This window comes from Oncorhynchus clarkii, chromosome 5 (assembly GCF_045791955.1).
Source record: "Oncorhynchus clarkii lewisi isolate Uvic-CL-2024 chromosome 5, UVic_Ocla_1.0, whole genome shotgun sequence".
Taxonomy (NCBI): domain Eukaryota; kingdom Metazoa; phylum Chordata; class Actinopteri; order Salmoniformes; family Salmonidae; genus Oncorhynchus; species Oncorhynchus clarkii.
In genome coordinates this window covers 41,196,636-41,217,925 of record NC_092151.1, presented here as the reverse complement: position 1 = coordinate 41,217,925, position 21,290 = coordinate 41,196,636, and the positions used below count along the sequence as shown (strand labels likewise).

Here is a 21,290-nt window from a genome sequence, read left to right as displayed (position 1 = left end):
CAGATTTGGTCCAATCACAGACATCTGTTTTTCATAAGCTTGGACATCACAGTACAGGACAGTACATTATAGTTATGAAAAGTAGAGTATAGTACATACAGTAGAGTACAGTAGAATAAAGAAAAGTATAGTTCAGTAGAGTATAGTACAGTATAATGTACTGTATTTTACCCTACTTTACCCTAATGTACTCTGCTCTACTAAACTGTACTGTATTCTACTGATTTAAACTTTACCGTACCGTAATCTACTAAACTCTACTGAACTGTGTCGAACTGTAGCGTGCTGTTATAAATTGTGAAATTTAGCCTAGACATCTATAATTCGTTCAGATTTGGTCTGGTCAAATGTGTACTTGTTGGGTGCGGAGCTCATTGGAATAATACCCAGCATGCTTGGCAAGTATTTGTTTTAACATTTACATGTTGGACATTCAGCAGACGCTCTTATCCACAGCGACTTAGTCAGTGCATCCAAATAAGGTATACCTCTTTTCAACTTTCATTCAGAACCTTATTTCTACATCTGGAAAATACTTCTAAAAGACGTCTTTTCAACGTAATTTCTCTCACTGGGGACTATGCCTGATAACAAAAACTGCGTGTTTCAGTCAAATATGAAATGAGAAGACATCATATAAATCCAACAGGCGCCGGCTGACGAGGTATTTCATGTTTGTGGCTGACGATTAAACAGAGACCCCAATCATATTAGGATTGGTGAAGCCAGTTAGTGAAGGCATCCTCCATTTTATATATAAATTGTGGGGAACCACAAAAGAAAACACTTGTCAGGGAAATTGAACTGTTGTCACTCACCTACATGTGAAGTTGTCTCTGTTGTGGAAGCATAATGTCAGACATGACATAACAGCATATTGACAGGGTGTTACATTCCAATTCCCAGCACGCCAGCAATAGAATGGAAAGCGTTGCATGTTAGCTACGTCGTTTTTATTCAAGGCTATGCCCGAGACAAAAACATCCAACTTTTATCTCTGCCTCTAAATATACATGCACCTGTCTGTATGTCAGTTAATTCAAGGTTATTTTAAGTGCAATTATGTATTGGACTGGAATTACTGCCTTACGAGAACTAATTATTGAAGCAGCTAGCAGGCTATTGGAGTAGGCTACTAGCCCTAGCAGTTCAGTCCTCCTCAATGGAAACCTAACATTACTCCGGAAGAGGTGACTGCAGTCTTTTACATTGTAAAATTCAGGGAACAAAGCATCATTGTATTTTTCTTTTGTATATCTGACTTTGTCTTGGTCTCACTATTCGGAAGTGTGGCATCTGAACAGCATTCCTGTGCTTCTATTTTGAGTTACAGTAATTCCCTCAAACACACACCAAACAACTCAGGGATAGGTTCTACCCGTTTTGCCTTAGTTGGTTCTAAAACAGTTCTACCTCCTTCATTTCCCGTCTTACTGTTGACAGACTGGAGATGTTTGAAACGGTCTTTGTATACAGGAGACGCCATGAGGAAGTGCAGTCCCTGGACGTTTCTCCCTGCCATGTACTCTCTCTTCACAGCTGCTGGACTCTGGGTTGTGTAAGTACACATTTTTAAAAACACGATGTTTTTGCTATCTCACACACCATTTGGCTTTACAGCTGTGTGTGTATGTGACATTAACAAAATGGTTCTCATTGGTTGCAGGTATTTCATAGCTGTTGAAGATGAGAAGATAACACCCCTGAGTTCAGAATACAAGTAAGGATGGTTTATAACGTAGCAATATGTTATTCCAGTTATTATGACCACGCACCAGTTTCTAAATATTACATGTAATTTTTCACAGCCGATCTAGCCTTAAATCCCCTCCATATATAAGGTACAGTACACACCCTATACTAGTACCAACCTTACTGGTTACTAATCTTTACCTAGGTTTGGTGATTCCTGTCAATACAATTATATCTTTCTCTGTCCCCCATCTTCCCCCTCCATTTCTCAGCTTTGCAGGCAATGCTCCCCCGGCCAGCTGTGTATTTAGCCAGGTCATGAACCTGGCTGCCTTTGTAGGTAAGCATGTTCTTCTGTTTATCTCCTGTATGAACATGAAAACGTAGTCAACATTGACCACTGAACCAAAAACAAATGGCAGGATAGACACACTAATAGAAACAAGGGGATGCACATTATAAAATGGGGAAGTGCTGTCTATTGCTTGGCATGCATTTAGTCAGTAGTTCCAATGGCAGACCATGTAGTGCTCATTACAAAACAGTTGTTGAGGATGTTAGTATTGAGTTGGAACAAAAGCCTGCACATCCTGTGGGTCCCCAGGCCCAGGAATGAACCCCCCTTATGGGGTTTCTCCTTTCAGGGTTCATCATTGGTGTCCTCAGATACCTGCAGCTGAAGCCCCAGGTCCACAAACCCTGGCTCAACATCAGCAGTCTGGTGGCCCTATCCCTGGCCTGCTTCGGCATGACACTGGTAGGAAACTTCCAGGTAGGAGTCACTGACCCTGTCCTAGACACTTCCCCCTAACTCCTAGACTGTCACTAGCCTACTTCATAGGAGACTGACAACTCCTAGCCCCTACTGCCCAGACCCAAGACATTTAGGAACCACTGATAAAATAGCCAAAAACCTCAACCTGGTTTGCAGTGATAATCAGATGTTTGCCAGAGGTTGTAGGGTCACAGTAAACATGAAACAGATAAGAGCCATGTCTGTTTTGTCTTTGTGTCTGGTCTAGTTGTCAAATGACAAGGAGCTCCACAACATTGGGACGTACATGACGTTTGGCCTGGGAACGTTGTTCTGCTGGGTTCAATCTGTCATCACCCTGAAAGTCAACCTTAGGAGCGAGGGTCGGAGGGCAGGCATCCCTCGCTTCGTGCTGTCTGGGGCCCTCACCGCCTGCATGCTTTTCTGTATCCTTCCTCTGGCTTTGGCTTGCACCAGGGACTCACCCTTGTCACTTAGCAGACGCTTTTACACAGTTAGTATAATATTATGGGTATGTGGGCTGGATACAGCTGTAGAGGTGGAAACCTTGCTTTCACTTATTCAACAGTTCAATCAGTGTTTACCTCGAAGGAAGCAAGGAATTAGGCATTTTATGTTTTGTATAGTGTTCGTTTGATCCTTAACTCCCCTGGTTCAGACTTTGCCCTGATTGCGCAGCGTCTTCACATGCATGCGGCGCGAGCGCAGTGGGCGCTGGTCATGTTTTTTCTGAGCTTCCTCGCAACCTTCGCCATCGAGTTCAGACACTGCCACTTTGAGATCGTCTGCACCGACAACCGCGACCAGCCTCTCAGCCTGTCAGCAACTTTCTCAGAGGTGTCCGAGTACCAGTCGGACCAGCTATAGCTTTGGAGTGCTACAAAACAGTTAAGTTGCCTGTGGTTGTGTCGGGGGGGGGGGGGGGGGGGGGGGGGGGGGATGAACATGAAGTCTTTAGGAGGTCAAAGGCTCCAGTGGGTGTCATTTACTGAAGAGTTAGTCAACCACTACAGCATGTCGAGGTGATCTTTCAAAAGCAACAAACTCTTTCCATAAGCAACCTTTGTCATCTCATCAGCAGGGGTGTTCACTAAAATATGCTAAACGATGACATGGATGTTTATCATGTAGCTGTGAGTTGTTGGAGAACTCATGTCTCAAGATTAACAGTGACGCCATGCCTCACTGACTTTCAGATGGATGTATAGTGGGGAGAACAAGTATTTGATAACACTGCCGATTTTGCAGGTTTCCTACTTACAAAGCATGTAGAGGTCTGTCATTTTTATCATAGGCACACTTCAACTGTGAGAGACGCAATAAAATGCTACTTAATTACTTAAAAATCATACAATGTGATTTTCTGGATTTTTGTTTTAGATTCCGTCTCTCACAGTTGAAGTGTACCTATGATAACAATTACAGACCTCTACATGCTTTGTAAGTAAGAAAACCTGCAAAATCAGCACTGTAGCTAAGTCCTCAAAATGTGGGAGTCCAATCACCCTCTCCCAGTTTGGATTCTACTCAACTTCCTCTACCGGCATGAGGTTTTCTGCTGCATTCGCTCGCTTTCCTGTCTACCTCTATTTTCAGCCTGACTTAAGACAGACCGTTTGTAAGGAAGTCTCAGCTTCTGAAGATCAGTACAGTGGTATTACTTTTTAGGTCATCGCCCAGGTACAATGATGCCATTCTGAACCATATCACTGTTGCTCCCATTAAACAAGTCACGGGAATCCTTTTCAGTGTTCTCTCCCACTGCATGTGATTTAGTACAACAATTGGCTGTCGTTCGAGCATAACTGACACATGCATCTCAGTTTTATACTGCTGTTTGTTAGAACATTAAAATGATTTTACACAATAAAACCTGTCTTTGCATTCTGATTAATGTACTGTACAGGATTGGGCTATACTCAAAATGTGACTCACAATGGAAACAAACAGATTTTGAACCACATTAGTTAAATACAAATAAAGTGATCAACTTAAATATGTTTTTTATTTAAAATGCTTAAAAAAGGTGAAAGAAACCCTGGGAGGTCCCTTAAAATGTGCAGTCTGCAGACTGGTACGACTCTTGGTACCCTGGGTGTAGCCTAGATACCCGACTGTTTGTGTTCAACAACGCTACACTGTTACCTGGCTAAGACAACGACATGTTGGCTAGAGCAGAAACAGACTGGCACCCAGGCTCCCCTTTTAGTGCACTCCCAAAATCCTTGGATCAATGGCCGACCCTCCCCTTGGACAAACAGTTCTTATGAGTGGCCCAGTTCAATTTCGGGTTAGTAGCTTCTTCCCATAGCCCACTCCCCTTCAGAGTCTGTAAGGACCAGATAGGGGAAAGCAATAGCTCCACCTGGCTCTCCAATAGGCTTAAAAAGGAGCGTCAATCACTTTGCTTTTACCATTCCAGTCCTTTGATAAGATCCAAGGGGCAGTAGGTGCTAGGGGAAGAGGCTAGGGAACATGATTGAACGGGGCTAGTGAGTAAGTGTTCTCCCTCTCTCTAGCTGTGTTCCGATTCTCACCCAAGTGTACACTCATTACTCCCCCTCATGTATTTAAAAACAAAAAAGGTGTTGGATATATTTGGCAAAACCTCCCATGCGTACACTTATCCAGTACCTTTACATCCACAAGATGGGAGTCAATGAGTGCACACTGAGGAGGAAAAGGGCAGAATTCGAACGGCAGCATCTCTCCCCTCCAGTGTTAAACGCCGCCCGTCACTTCCAGTTGGCTGAAAGTTGTAATGAGGTTATAGTGTGACCTCTCCTCCTCCGTCAGCTCCATGTTCCCCGGCCGCACCACCAGCGCCACGTTCACACCCGCATCCTCCGCTGCCTTGGCCTCTGCAGGGAAAAACAAACATCCTCCTCTCGATCATGCTCACTGAGTCACACTAGGATCCCAGGACAGCAGGCTCACCCAAGTCCCAGTGACGGTGAAACAGAGGCACTAACCCAACAACCTACACAAAGGAAGGTAGAACATTAAAGGTGATTGTGGGGCCAGCCTGAGGCAGCCGTGTGGCTCTCCATGCGATGGCATCCGCTTCCCCTCAGGGTAGGGTGGCCACATTTAAAAAATACCCAAATCAATGAGTTTGAGGGACATTCACACCCCTCCACTAATGTAGCCCATTGGATATCTTTATACAAAACACGTCCTCCAACTGCAACATCTGCCTATGAAATTAGTATTTGTAATACCCTCAAAACACCAAGTCAGGCTACCTAATATGGACAATTCTTCACGTTTTATGGTGAAATGTCCAAACTGCATGCCAATCATTTGATCTCAAATCAGTTTCATTGGAATATTAATTTAGATCTTCTTGAATTACTGTTTTGTGAGAAAATGAGAAAAGATGGTGTTACACTATATAGCCTTAGTTTTTTTTTTCTCCAATCAAAATCCCATTCTGCCTCGTGGCGCACGCTGTGGAGTTTTGATTGCATTTGATTTTTTATAAATGTACTATTCAGCTAACCATTTTAAAATCTCAAGAAATTAGTAACAGTATCACATGTGGCTGGTTTTATGAAAATCTGGGAGTGTGTGGCCAAGGAAACATTTCTGGTTGGTCTCAGGGAATGTATAACGGGATTGAGTGAAGTAGTAGAAAATATGATGAATGAGCAACTAATGAGCATAGAGAGCCTCAAGTTTGACAATCACCCTATAGCCCATCTTTCAGTCTAATACGGCTGTGGACTTACTCTTCATCAGCTTTTTGTAAGTAGTTAGGCCTAACCGCCCTCTGAGTTTAGCTGGAATTTAGCCCGAAAGGATTTGAGAAATGTCATTGGTTGATATTGGCCTGTCTCGTCTTGCACAGAATATCAGATCTCAGCAACGATTGGAGAAGTGTTCAACACCCCTGTACCAAATCTTAATGATATAGGCCTACATCTTTCCATAAGCCTAACTGCAAGAGACCGGTTTGAATGAAAAACGGGACAAATGTAAAATTTGTTTGAATTTGTTGATAAAATGCAGGACATAACAGTATAGTTGCGGGATGGGGGACAACGGGCCAAACTGCTGGACTGTGCCGCGCAATCCGAGACATGTAGTCGCCATACCTCAGGGGGAGGCTCGCACTCTGATGCAGTACAGCATATAGCTAACACTGTACTGATTTAACGCTGATAGAACAGCCTTTCCAAGTGCTATTCTGCTCTAAAGCAGGGCTAGCTACATGGCTTCAGTTATCAGTTATCTGGTAAACGTATCATCTTCCTTCATGTTACCCAGTAGGTTATTGAGAACATGCGTGTCCATAAAACAGTCCATAAAACAGGAAAATAAATACAAGTTAAAATATGCCCATTTGATATTCTATGAGCAGCATATGTACTTGTCTAATGCAGGCTGGGTTGTTGTAGTTTAAAGGACAAGCCCTTTGACAAGCAAGTGGGAAATTCCACTGTGGAATTCAGTCATAGCTAAGGTTGGCAAAGCTTCGGAGGCTGATCCAGCTAGGTAGAAAGGCTCTGGCCCAAACAATATGTAAAGAGCATTCACCGTTGAACTCATTTGCCTGCTACAACACTTACCCCGTGTGATATCTGTCAGGAACATGATTTCCTCAGACAGGCAGCCCATTCTCTCCGCAATTCTCTCATAGCTTTTACTTTCTACTTTGGCGCCTATGTTGGTGTCAAAGTGGCCATCAAATAGCTGAAAGGATAAAGAATCTGAAGTTATCTGGGAGCAGGACTACAAAATTCCTTCAAATTACACAACTTGGCGTTATAGCCTAACTATTGTCTAGTTAGGCTATAACACAGAAAATAAAAATTGTGATAACTGCACTGTGAATTTCATTTTGTGAGACCCACCCATTTTTTATCGATTTACTTTTTCTAAACGTTAACAATCCCAACTGCGTTTAAATATTCACACCCCTAATTACAATGAACCAGAGAGATTAGTGTGTGTTCTAAAAAGTTTAGAAAAGAGAAGAGTTCCTTACATCTAGGACATCTCCCTCTACAGAGTATCCAAACAGTAGTTTCTGGGCTTCCACGCTGCCAGAGGAGTAGATATAGACCTTCAGGCCCTGCCGTCTCCACCTCCTGATGGATGGAACCACATCCTGGTACAGCCTGGTTCACACACACACACACACATTAGTAATACTGTCTGGATGAGTCAACAGGACTCCAGACAATGATGGTTTGAAGGTGACATATGGAAGAAATGCAGCAGTGCAATAGGACTTGATCCTCTCACAGGCAGTTTAGAAACAATTAGCATTAATACCACTACATAAGACTAAACACAACCTGTAGATCTCCATTCCTGCAGGAAAAAATAAATAAAATCTCTCAATCTGTGCACAGATACAGTTGTGGCCAAATATATTGGCACCCTTGTCCTTCCCTTGAATAATTTCCCATTTCTTCTAAAATAAGTTGAACTGGAAAATAAACCAACGACATATGGCAACGTAGTATAGAGCGTATCCACACAATTTTACACAAAAGTATGGGCTCATTCAGATCAAAACGTGTTGCACCATTTCCATTACTCAGGCTGGCAAGAATCTATCCAAATTTCAACCCCAAGTGTTTGTGATGGTGAGGAATTTCCTCACCTTCCGCCCCGTTCAAAAAATGCAGAACTAAGAACAGATCTAATAGCCCTTGGTTCACTCCAGACCTGACTGCCCTTGACTAGGACAAAAACATCCTGTGGCGGACTGCAATAGCATTGAATAGTCCCCACGATATGCAACTGTTCAGGGAAGTCAGGAACCAATACACGCAGTCAGTTGGGAAAGCAAAGGCTAGCTTTTTCAAGCAGAAATTCACATCCTGTAGCTCTAACTCCAAAAAGTTTTGGGACACTAAAGTCCATGGAGAACAAGAGCAGCTTCCCACTGCACTGAGGCTAGGTAACACGGTCACCACTGATAAATCCATGATAATCGAAAATTTCAATAAGCATTTCTCAACGGCTGGCCATGCCTTCCTCCTGGCTACTCCAACCCCGGCCAACAGACTTTCTTTTTTCTACAGTGTCATTGACTTGTTTATTGTGTTATTGGCTTGTTTATCATTTACTCCATGTGTAACTCTGTGTTGTCTGTGTCACACTGTTTTGCTTTCTTGGCCAGGTCGCAGTTGCAAATGAGAACTTGTTCTCAACTAGCCTACCTGGTTAAATAAAGGTTAAATAAAAAAATACACAAAAAATGTTGGAGCTCAGAGGCTTAGATTTTTACTGCACCCTGCAATCACACCTGCAACCCTGTACATGTGACCACTGAGGCTGTCCTGCTTTACGTTAGTTTTAACAGTGGCCATGTAGGCTACTTGATTATAATGTAGGCCTACCAGTGGCCTACCATCAAAAACAATGGAGAAAATGCATCTCATAACATTTTAACATGGAAATATCTGTTCTATCATGCAGCCAGTATGTGGTGTTCAATGTAGGCCTACATTCCATGAGACTTTTGAAAATAAACATGCAGGGCTTGACATTAACCTGTTTATCCACTCGTCCTTCAGACGAGGTGACTGAAAATGTTGTGCTTGATGCAAGAAAACACTTTACAAAATAAAATGCATTATTCCCATACCATTATTACAGAGAATCAGACAAATGATGCTACCCTCTGCCTCCACTTAGCTTATTCAAGCCTGTTTCAAAATCTCTTTACCTGACTCACTTTTCAAAGAGGTCTAGAAATGTATACGTTTTGTGCCCTTGTAGGAAGCAATCACTCCCTTAGACTACAAATCATCTAACTGGGCTAATAACTCACTAACTAGCAAAGGATTTGAACAGAATGTGCACACGTGGCTACATGCAGCTCTCGCTTAAAATCTCAAAACAAGCTCATCTACTCACGACCGCTCATGCTCTAAACACAGTCCAGTTCAAAGTAAATGGCACAGATCCATATGTTCTACTTGCATAAAGGCCTACTGCAGCTCAGATTGTTTATGCCGCACCGGTCTGTGTACACTAGAGTATGGGCGGAGTCGTATCAATGCAATAGAATCCTACTCTGATGCGTTCTGCCTACAACAAAATTTGTTTTGGTATGTTGCATTGAAAGCGGCTAATATTGTGTTGATTTAATCACAATTGCCACAGTAAAGGGAAACATTGATATAGTGTTAACAGGGAAAACTCTAGAACAGTGGTCACCAACCTTAGAGTCAAAGTACAAGCCAAGATCTATCTACCACTCACATTTTTTTATATATATTTTTTAAAACATGGCCTTAATTTTTTTTTAATGCTACATTAACTAATTAAAAACAGAACTGTGGCAATGAGGTTTGTACAGTAAGCTATAGGCCCAATACATTATCACCGCATATTGGCTTTGCTTGAATTGCCCTGCCAATGCATTGTTGGTCAGGTCATTTTTAGGCTATATGATCACACCAGTAATAGATCGGTTGTATTACTTGTATGCTCACTCAGCTGTGCTTCATATTTAAATAATTTGCTTTTTATTTTTATTTTTTAACTATTGGGCTGATGGTGCCTGTATCTAATGGTCAGTCAGTGGAGGGAGAGAGCATTAGACTGAGGATCCACCTCAACATATCTCCGTTCTCCCTTACCATAAAAGGGACACCGTCTTCCAGATGGTGAAACTCGAGTTGCACCGCATTATTTCTGCCTCATGCACAAATTCATGTTGTTACTCCTATGAACAGAGAATGAAATATTCCTCAATATTAGAAAGAGACCCAAGCCGCTAATAATACAAGCCTAAAAAAAAAAAAAGAAAGTGGCATGGACAAAATGATTGACACTCCGGAGGTAGTACTTAGTTGCACAGCCTTTGGCCAAGATAACTGCCGACAAATCCAATGAGCTAGCTGCACCTTTAAAAAATGGGCAATTTGGCACTCTTCAGCAGAAAAGCAACCCCACAGCATTATCAAACCTCACCCATGTTTGGATTGTAGGGAGGGTGTTCTTTTCTTTGAATGCTTCCTTTGGTCGTTGGTAAACATACGAAGAACCCACTGCTGAAGGAGACAAGAAAGCCTAATTGAACTTCTCAAAAACCCAACTAAACAAGCCCAAATCCTAGGAAACTGTTCTGTGGATCATTGAAACAAAATTAGAGATCTTTGGCTATACAGATCAATGATGACCAAATGAAGTGTTAAATGAAAACATCCTCCCTACATTCAAACATGGGAGAGGTTTGATAATGCAGTGGGGTTGCTTGCTGGGACTCCCTAAAAACACACCACTTCGATACAGCGTCAACCGGAAGAAGCTTTTCATAGCAGGTTAGGAAAGCATTTTCACTAATCCTAACCTCATCCCAATTCTCCTAAACTGCTGCGTAAGTCACTTCCGGTCGTAGCTGTATCGAAGTGGCGTGTTTAGAGGATCTCTTGCTTGGCTGCCTCTGGTACTGGGGTCCTTGAACGTGCACAATGCATCATGAAATCAGCAGATTATCAGGTGTTTTGGAGTCTAATGTTCAACCCAGTGTGCAAAAACTGGGTCTCCATTGAAGTCTGTTGTTCTTACAGCATGACAACTCCAAACACAAATCAAAAAGCACCAAGTAATGATTCAAGAAGAAAACGCTGAACTGTTCTGGAGTGGCCAGCGAAGAGATGTAAATCCCATCCAAAACCTATGGTGAGATCTGAAAACAGCAGTTGGTCGAGGGAACCCCTCAAACACTAAATAATTATAGCAGTTTGCTGCTGAAGAGTGGCCCAAATTGCCAGTAGAAAGGTACAGCAAGCTCATTGATAGATATAAGAACCAAAGGCTGTGAATATCTGTAACTAACAAGTTTGCCAAAAGGCACCTTATGACTCACACCATGAGAAACAAGATTCTCATGATGAAACCAAGATTGAACTCTTTGGCCTCAATGCCAAGCGTCACATCTGGAGGAAACCTGGCACCATCCCTACGGCGATGCATGGTGGTGGCAGCATCATGTTGTGGGGATGTTTTTCAGCGGCAGGGACTGGGAGACTAGTCAGGATTGAGGCAAAGACGAATGGAACAAAAAAACAGAGGTCCTTGATGAAGTCCTGAGCACTCTGTCCAGGTTCACAGACTGGGGTGAAGGTTCACCTTCCAATAGGACAACAACCCGAAGCACACAGCCAAGACAACGCAGGAGTGGCTTTGGGACAAGTCCCTGAATGTACTTGAGTGGCCCAGCCAGAGACCGGACTTGAACCCGATCGAACATCTCTGGAGAGAACTGAAAATAGCTGTGCAAGCAACGCTCCCCATCCAACCTGACAGAGCTTGAGAGAATCTGCAGAGAAACTCAAATACAGGTGTGCCAAGCTTGTAGCGTCATACTGTAATCGCTGCCAAAGTACTGAGTAAAGAGTGAATACTTACGTAAAATGTGATATTTCCGTATTTTGTTTGTTGATAAATTCGCAAAAACTTCTAAAAACGTGTTTTTGCTTTGTCATTATGGGGTACTGTGTATCGATTGATGAGGGGGAAAACGATTTAATCAATTTTAGAATAAGGTTGTGACGTTACAAAATGTGGAAGGAAAATGTGGCAGGAATTGCAGCTCTGTCTTATGTTAACCACGAAATTATATCTATGGGATATTTGCACTAAAATCGATTTAGGATTCATCCCTCATACAGTAGTACCCTCAGTGCAATAGAAGGAAAACTTCTGGCTACTTACTCGCCTTTGATTCTCCCAGCAGCGTAGGCCGCCCTCCACATGTGTCCCTGCAGCTGTTTCAGGGCCGTGGTCTTCCTGTCCGAAGCCATCTGCCACAGCACGTTGTCCACCACCTCTCCGATGGCTTTCTCCTCATCCGTGTGCCCAGACTGGTCCAGGGCGTGCTGCGCACATGCTCGATTCAGACGCAGGTCCTCCTCAACCTAACATGATGAAAGGGTCAGCACAGGGTCAAGGGTTAATGGGGGGTCATGTTCATTAGGGAGCAGGGTTTGAATTAACCATCGACAACTCTTGGGGTTATCCAACGTTGAAGACAGACCGCTCTTGGCCGACAAAACTGTTAATTCCAGTAAATTAGATATGGTAGCCGCCACGCTATTATGACAACTTCACTGTTCTGCAAATCAATAAGCTCATTGGAGGAGGAGAACTCATTAGCTCCAGTCACAGACCACCTGGCTGCATCCCTTATTGAAGAACCCAATGTTACAGAATTTACTGTAGTCAAGTGTTTCTCGGATGTAGATAGCTTTCCATGAATTATGTCAGTGTTCCTCAACAACCCCCCCCCCGTTCTGGTCCGTCAAATGACCGATCTAGTCAGATTTCAAATGGTAATTTTGATCTAAAGCAGTCAAGTGGCCCTCAAAGGAGTTCAACCACCCTAGTTTGCCAGTCCTTCCCTGGTGTAAAAAAAACAAAAAAACAAAGAGCTTCCTGCAGTAGGTCTGCTAGACTTCAGCAGCCAGTGAACATGAGTGCAGCTCTGATCGCTTGTCTCATCGCTTGCCCTCATGTCATCCCAACTGACAGGATGCAGGGCACTTATGGCCCGGCAGCTAATCAAATACACCCATTAATCTGTGACCTACATAGCTATACTCAGGGGGAAAAAAAGAAACGTCCTTTTTCAGGACCCTGTTTTCAAAGATAATTAGTAAAAATCCAACTAACTGGCTAACTATCCAACTATCTTCATTGTAAAGGGTCTAAACACTGTTCCCATGCTTGTTCAATGAACCATAAACAATTAATGAACATATACCGGTGGAACGGTCGTTAAAACACTAACAGCAGATAATTAAAAAGTCACAGTTATGAAAACTTAGGACACTAAAAAGAGAGGCCTTTCTACTGACTCTGAAAAACACCAAAAAGAAAGATGCCCAGGGTCCCTGCTCATCTGCGTGAACGTGCATTAGGCATGCTGCAAGGAGGCATGCAGATGTGGTCAGGGCAATAACTTGCAATGTCCGTACTGTGAGACGCCTAAGATAGCGCTACAGGGATGGACAGCTGATCGTCCTCGCAGTGGCAGACCACGTGTAACACCACCCGCACATCACACCTGCAGGACAGGTACAGGATGGCAACAACAACCGCTCGAGTTACACCAGGAACGCACAATCCCTCTATCAGTGCTTAGACTGTCCGCAATAGGCTGAGAGGCGCTAGACTAAGGTCTTGTAGGCAGGCCTGTGTAAGGCAGGTCCACCAGACATCACCAGCAACAATTGCGCCTATGGGCACAAACCCACCGTCGCTGGACCAGACAGGACTGGCAAAAAGTGCTCTTCACTGACAAGTCGCGGTTTTGTTTCACCAGGGGTGATGGTCGGATTCGCCTTTATTGTTGAGGAATGAGCGTTACACCGAGGCCTGTACTCTGGAGTGGGGTCGATTTGGAGGTGGAGGGTCCGTCATGGTCTGGGGTGGTGTGTCACAGCATCATCGGACTGAGCTGGTTGTCATTGCAGGCAATTTCAATGCTGTGCGTTACAGGGAAGACACTCTTCCCTCATTTGGTACCCTTCCTGCAGGCTCATCCTGACATGACCCTCCAGCATGACAATGCCACCAGCCATACTGCTTGTTCTGTGCGTGATTTCCTGCAAGACAGGAATGTCAGTGTTCTGCCATGACCAGCGAAGAGACCGGATCTCAATCTCATTGAGCACGTCTCGGACCTGTTGGATCGGAGGGTGAAGGCTTGGGCCATTCCCCCCAGAAATGTCCTGGAACTTGCAGGTGCCTTGGTGGAAGAATGGGGTAACATCTCACAGAAAGAACTGGCAAATCTGGTGCAGTCCATGAGTTAGAGATGCACTGCAGTACTTAATGCAGCTGGTGGCCACAATCTAGATACTTTTGACCCCCCCCCCCCCCCCCTTTTGTTCACTGACACATTAATATATTTCTGTTAGTCACATGTCTGTGGAACTTGTTCAGTTTGTTTCAGTTGTTGAATCTTACGTTCATACAAATATTTACGCATGTTAAGTTTGCTGAAAATAAACGCAGTTGACAGTGACAGGACGTTTCTTTTTTTTGCTGAGTTTATATATTTGGGCCAAACCCACTGTAGACACCCAACTCTGAACTGCTGATTCATTTAATGTACTAATCTGAGGCATACCACATAAGCAATCATTAACAGGCTCAACAAAGAACAAGGTACATGTTTTCACCCAGAATGTATGCATGGGTGTTGCATATTCTGTCTGATGTTGTGTGCAGTCACTGCTGACTGCTCATCATTGTCCACAGTTTTCAGAAAACCAGTTACCTGTTTCTTCAGGAGATGCACATCTTGTTTGCATTCATCTTCTTCCCAATGCGCAGACAGATGCTCTTCAAGATTATCTTTGATGTATGGGAATAAAATGTCCTACAGGAGAAAATAGCACTATTAGCATATAGCTAGCTAGCTGTCATTCATTACCTAGTGTGCACCATTCGACTCCCCTTGTTCATGGATGTTGAAAAGACAGAAATTTGGTTTGTCCACAATGTCCTTGATTTCAAGGTCTACATGCGTTTTTGGACGTCTAATTGGTTCAGCTTTGGTCCGGTCCAAATCATAGACGTCCATCTTTCACAAGTTTGGAGTGCACAGTACAGTAGAGCACAGTACGGTTGAATATAGTTCAGTACAATACAGTACAGTAGAGCAGCTATCGTAAAATACAGTATAATGTACTATATTGTACTGTAAGGAATTAATCTGTGCTCTACTGTACTTAGCTCAAATTTAGACACCTTTAATTATTTAATATATTAATAAGCTGGGTCTGAAGGGCAATCCATAGCAATAGCTTGCGAAATATCACGAAACCCGTTGCTGTACCCGTTTTAGCAGCACGTGCCCAGTGTTGGGGATGCTACCCCCACCAATCCAATTGAACGATTCCTAAACTGTGCACTCGCATGGCACGCTTTCACATCTAGACAGGTGAACAGACTGCCTGCAATCATACCAAATCCTGCCTGTGGTTTACGAGCACAAGCCAGAGGCTGCGATATACATTGATGTTATTTTATTGACTGTATCAAATCGATGTAAAGCAAGCAAGCTACGCTAACGGTGTTAATTTTGGCAGCTATTTTAGATTTAATCTTAAAATACCTTTTAGTGTTACGTCACCGTTTGATAATGTCATCCTTCGTTAGTTTTAGTTCAGTCGACTAAACCTCTGGACAATTTTAGTCTAGTTTTAGTCAGCCATTTTTAGGTCACAATATAGTCCGTGCATTTTTTTCTATTAAATAATGAATATTTAGGCAACCTCTAACTTCCATCATGTGCACATTCAGATAGGCCTAGATGGACAAGGCTACTATCCCCTTGTATACCTTAGCTGGCAACATTGATATTGTGTCAGATTGTAACCAATGCCAGCCATAATTAACCATGTAGGGTATAAAACCTACAGGTTACACAATTTACAACTGATTTTCTCCCCATCATAACCATCAAGGGGTTAAACAGTGGTTTCCTTGAAAATTTGAGAATTTTTGCTTTCCAAAAATGCCAGAAGTATTACTGTACTACTAATATCATTAATTTTTCCCCATTGGAACCGCAACTCGCTTTTGTCAACTGCGGCCACACAGATGAATGCAAAATAGCCTACGTTAAAGTAAGAGCGAGAGAGCGTAAACATTGGTTCTAAATTGAGTTTAGTTACAAGTCAAGTGTCTTGGCTTCAGATCAGTTCAAACGATTGACGAGTAACTGAAGTGACCACCTGGGAGCTGTTTGGGAGACCACGCAACTGAATTTTTAAAATTTTGCCAATGAGAGGATTGCATGAAATACTCTGCATGCATGAAGGTTTAGGAATAGACAAAACAGATGAGAAGGAGCTTGATGTCAAATTGATTGTCCATTACTGTCACATGGAATTTGTCTCGTCACTTTTGTTGTCAAATAAAATGAAAAGTTATTAGTAATAGTTTGTCAAGAAAAATAGGTCGATGAGTAGTTGTTGATAAAATTAACACTACACCAGCGAACTACCTAGCTAGCAAGGATAATTGTGGCTAATTAACCAAATTAGCCACAAGACGTATTTTCCAACGTCAATTTGCTCATTGGGTAGCAATCGGTCTAGCAAAGAATGTAACTTGCGAGCTACAATACACACCTCAAATGCCATATATTAAACTCAGCTCGTTGTCCTACCTTCACAAACGTTATTGGTGTCGTGGTTCCTTCAATATCCAGCAAAAGTGCGGTAGTGCTTGCAGGGATTAAAACCGTAGCCATGTTTCTGTCTAAATGCACCAAGTATAGCGATTGTTAGTTTAGCTATCTACTCAGCTATCCAGGTTGGAAAAATACGGTAGCCAACCTAAGAAAGAGGACAACCAATTCCTTTCCAAGTCTTGTTAGGTTCCTTTTCAATTAGCTAATGTTGGGTAGTGAAGGCTCGTCACGTCAGCAGACCCATTTGAACGTTCTCAACACATGAAGCGTGCATAATAATAGCCGCGTGCCCAGGAAGTGTTCTGCTTCTTTGGCATCTTCTTCTTTGATGAAGCTTAACAGCGGTTGGCATCCTATACATGTTGCATTACCGCCACCTACTAGACTGGAGTACAACTCCCTTATACTTTGCTTGAAAATAAATAAACAAATACCATACCATCTAACATTACTACACACACACACACAAAAATACCACCCTACCATTATTCAAATATATTATTCCTACCTCAAGCCAAAAACCTGAAAGGGTTGGACACCACCACTTAACACACCTTGTATCTCCTCTGATGACAAGTCTCTCACACTCAAATACCTCTCTGCAGCTGCCACCACAACCTCAATTTTCAGCGACCTACATTCCATTCTTGCAGTACAATTGATAACCATTGCTATAAATGCAAAAAAATCCAATCTTACTGAAACATCTACAGTTGAAGTCGGAAGTTTATATATACTTACGTTTGAGTCATTAAAACTCATTTTTCAACCACTCCACAAATGTATTGTTAACAAACTATAGTTTTGGCAAGTCAGTTAGGACATCTACTGTGTGCATGATACAAGTAATTTTTCCAACAATTGTTTATCGACAGATTATTTCACTTATAATTCACTGTATCACAATTCCAGTGGGTCAGAAGTTTACGTACACTAAGTTGACTGTGCCTTTAAACAGCTTGGAAAATTCCAGAAAATTATGTCATGGCTTTAGAAGCTTCTGATAGGTTAATTGACATCATTTGAGTGAATCGGAGGTTTACCTATGGATGTATTTCAAGGCCTACCTTCAAACTCAGTGCCTCTTTGCTTGACATCATGGGAAAATCAAAAGATATCAGCCAAGACCTCAGAAAATAAATTGTAGACCTCCACAAGTCTGGTTCATCGTTGGGAGCAATTTCCAAATGCCAGAAGGTACCACGTTCATCTGTACAAACAATAGTATGCAAGTATAAACACCATGGGACCACGCAGCTGTCATACCGCTCAGGAAGGAGACGTGTTCTGTCTCCTAGAGATGAACGTACTTTGGTGCGAAAGCACAAATCAATCCCAGAACAACAGCAAAGAACCTTGAGAAGATGCTGGAGGAAACAGTTACAAAAGTATCTATATCCGCAGTAAAACAAGGCTTATATCGACATCCTGAAAGGCCGCTCAGCAAGGAATAAGCCACTTCCAAAACCGCCATAAAAAAGACAGACTACTGTTTGCAACTGCACATGGGGACAAAGATCCAACTTTTTGGAGAAATGTCTTCTGGTCTGATGAAACAAAATAGAACTGTTTGGCCATAATGACCATCTTTATATTTGGAGGAAAAATGGGGAGGCTTGCAAGCTGAAGAACACCATCCCAACCGTGAAGCACGGGGGTGGCAGCATCATGTTGTGGGGGTGCTTTGCTGCAGGAGGGACTGGTGCACTTCACAAAATAGATGGCATCATGAGGACGGAAAATTATGTGGATATATTGAAGCAACATCTCAAGACATCAGTCAGGAAGTTAAAGCTTGGTCGCAAATGGGTCTTCCAAATGGACAATGACCCCAAACATTCTTCCAAAGTTATGGCTTAAGAACAACAAAGCCAAGGTATTGGAGTGGCCATCACAAAGCCCTGACCTCAATCCTATAGAACATTTGTGGGCAGAACTGAAAAAGCGTGTGCGAGCAAGGAGGCCTACAAACCTGACTCAGTTACACCAGCTCTGTCAGGAGGAATGGGCCAAAATTCACCCATTTTATTGTGGGAAGCTTGTGGAAGGCTACCTGAAACATTTGACCCAAGTTAAACAATTTCAAGGCAATGCTACCAAATACTAATTGAGTGTATGTAAACTTCTGACCCACTGGGAATGTGATGAAACAAATAAAAGCTGAAATAAATAATTCTCTCTACTATTATTCTGACATTTCACATTCTTAAAATAAAGCAGTAATCCTAACTGACCTAAAACAGGGAATTATTACTATGATTAAATATCAGGAATTGTGAAAAACTGAGTTTAAATATATCTGGCTAAGGTTTATGTAAACTTCTGACTTCAACTGTATCAGTTGCTGGCCTATCCCTCTGTACTGGTACAGATCTACTACTCACACCACTCCTCTCAGGATCCCTCCCCCTTGACCCTTCTTCCTCTACTTTCTTCACTGCCTCAGCATATGACAACTTCGACACTACTATCCTGAAATCCTCAACCTGCCTCTCTTACACCTGACATTTCTGATCCCCAGCCCCATGAGCACCACTACAATTAACATATACTGTACCACTACTTTCCCCAATGCTACACATTCCTTTGTCTCATGTTCTTCTGCACACTTCTAACACCTAGGAACCTCCCTCCTACACACTGCTGCCACATGCCATATTCAGCACAAAAGCTCATACAGGATAACTTATATATCCTAACAACACTTTGTCAGGCAAAAACATCAACATTTCACCACTCACGCCACCCTGTCTGAGTCGGACCAAACAACGAGCATCACAAACCTTCTTTGGTATAATGGCCTTTTCAACAATGATATGTGCATTCCGCCACCTACTGTGCGGCTGGATAATAAAGATCCCAAAAAGGAAATAATGCAGGGTTAAAAAACGTTTTTAAAGGTATATATATATATATACTTTTTAAAACTGTATATATATACCCACACACACACACAAGCTATCAATAACGAAATTTAAATCAGCCTTTTCTCACAACATTTTAATCAGGTCCCTAACACAGGCTCAGACGGATCCTGTGAGGACGGGACATTTGAGGCCCAAAAACGTATCGGCTGCAGATATAAGGATGTCCAGTTTCTTGTAATTCTTAGACATGTGCAGTACAATTAATAACTGTGGCTATAATTCTACAAAATCCACCTTCACAGTAAGTGTATCCAGATTACTTGATTGACTTATAACATTTGCAACTGGTTGTGGTGTATTCCCCACCATATCTCCTTCAGCACTGTGGCCTCTTGCCCCTTCAATGCTATCACCGCCTCCACACAGGACCTTTACTTACAAGACCTTAACAACAATGCACTTGTAATAAAATAGTATTAAGAAAATATTTACTAAATTAACTAAAGTCGATTTAAAAAAAAAAGTAACACTATAAAATAACAACGATGAGGCTATATACAGGGGGTACCGAGTCAATGTTCGGGGGTACAGGTTAGTCGAGGTAATTGGTACATGTGGGTAGGGGTAAAGTGACTATGTATATATAATAATACTTTTTTGAAGGCAAACCGCTATTTTCACAAAGGTGATTTTATGATTATTTGTGGGTGTGGGACTGGCATGGGGCATGCGCAATTAAATGTCCCATCCCAAGTATTCCACAGGCCACATATTGTAGAATGCGTTCTTTTCCAATCCAGCCAAGCCAAAATGTGTAAACCATTGCATAATTAACCATATCAAGAGATTATCTGCTCTGGCGTATCTAATTATGAGGCCAGAATACTTGAAGAGATCACAAAAAGTGAAGCTACAGTGCTTCAGCATCTTTGGTACCACAGAGTTTCTAAACCCATAGGTACAACATCGCGAGATTTCCGGGAACGCTTGTAAAACAGACCAAACAGAAGTGAAATATTCGTCCTTAGTTGTTCCTTTTCTAGAAATCTAAACGCACAACCTAGATTCGGGATAATGTCTTAAGTAGCTGAACATGTTACTACTCCAACCTCGTAAAAGTGACAAACTGACACGTTTTCGTTTTCGTAAGAAATTACTTTATATCGAAGGAGTACCTTTGAGTTGACGGCTTGCACATGCGCAATTTGGCGCTAGACGACCGTTTCGACCTGATGACATGTTTCTACGCATGAGTTTAGCAAGCCAACGTCGCCATGACATCGCCTACAAGTGTGAGTGGGGATTTCTATTGGATTAACAGTTTTAGCCTATCTTCATACTGTACTGTATTTATTGGTACTTGTATGAGGTCAAAGCGCATGTGAGGTCTGAAAATAAACACTATATGGCGACAGAAATGCTTGCTTTGGCTATCTCCAGCTGTGCATATACTGTATCTCCAACTGTGCTCCTCCATGGTGCTGCTCCTGGAGAAATATTACAGTATCTGTCTGGCTGTTGCAGAGATGTTTGAAACTTCTTTTCAGTTTCTTTGGTGTATGTTGAATGTTGATTACAATGGAAATCATATGCAGCATTTCGTTTTGACGCAACAAAAAATGGCATTTACTGAGCTGACAATTTTACCACAAAACCTCTATTTTGCCAAAATCTGAGATTTTTAAATAAATTGCATTTGGTAAAATTAAGAAATATTAAAATCAGGAAGTTGTTTGTAATGATGATGATCTAGGATCAGCTGTAACATTCCCAATCATAA

At 42.3% G+C, this 21,290-nt stretch overlaps 2 protein-coding genes across 7 annotated transcripts; one reads left to right on the top strand and one right to left on the bottom strand.

Annotated features, from left to right (window-relative positions):
• The first annotated feature begins 382 nt into the window (after positions 1-382).
• On the top strand, positions 383-4,339 carry LOC139408853 (transmembrane protein 150C-like). 6 transcript variants are annotated; one of them, XM_071153242.1, is made up of 9 exons: positions 410-482; positions 611-664; positions 1,444-1,558; positions 1,667-1,720; positions 1,809-1,841; positions 1,965-2,032; positions 2,337-2,464; positions 2,715-2,892; positions 3,126-4,339. In XM_071153242.1, the coding sequence occupies exons 3-9, from the start codon at positions 1,485-1,487 to the stop codon at positions 3,332-3,334; spliced, it is 744 nt and encodes a 247-aa protein (XP_071009343.1). In that variant the 5' UTR covers positions 410-482; positions 611-664; positions 1,444-1,484; the 3' UTR covers positions 3,335-4,339. The 6 variants fall into 6 exon arrangements, with proteins under 6 accessions (XP_071009344.1, XP_071009340.1, XP_071009341.1 ...); XM_071153243.1 differs by lacking the exon at positions 611-664 and having other exon boundaries at positions 383-482; positions 1,477-1,558; XM_071153239.1 differs by having other exon boundaries at positions 409-664; positions 1,477-1,558.
• A 114-nt stretch (positions 4,340-4,453) lies between these two features.
• On the bottom strand, positions 4,454-16,942 carry LOC139408852 (enolase-phosphatase E1). The gene is made up of 6 exons (XM_071153238.1): positions 16,620-16,942; positions 14,721-14,822; positions 12,152-12,354; positions 7,458-7,590; positions 7,039-7,162; positions 4,454-5,328 (listed from the first exon to the last, which is right to left on the bottom strand). Exons 1-6 carry the CDS (start codon positions 16,701-16,703, stop codon positions 5,189-5,191), a joined length of 786 nt encoding a protein of 261 aa, XP_071009339.1. The 5' UTR covers positions 16,704-16,942; the 3' UTR covers positions 4,454-5,188.
• Between the last annotated feature and the right edge of the window lie 4,348 nt (positions 16,943-21,290).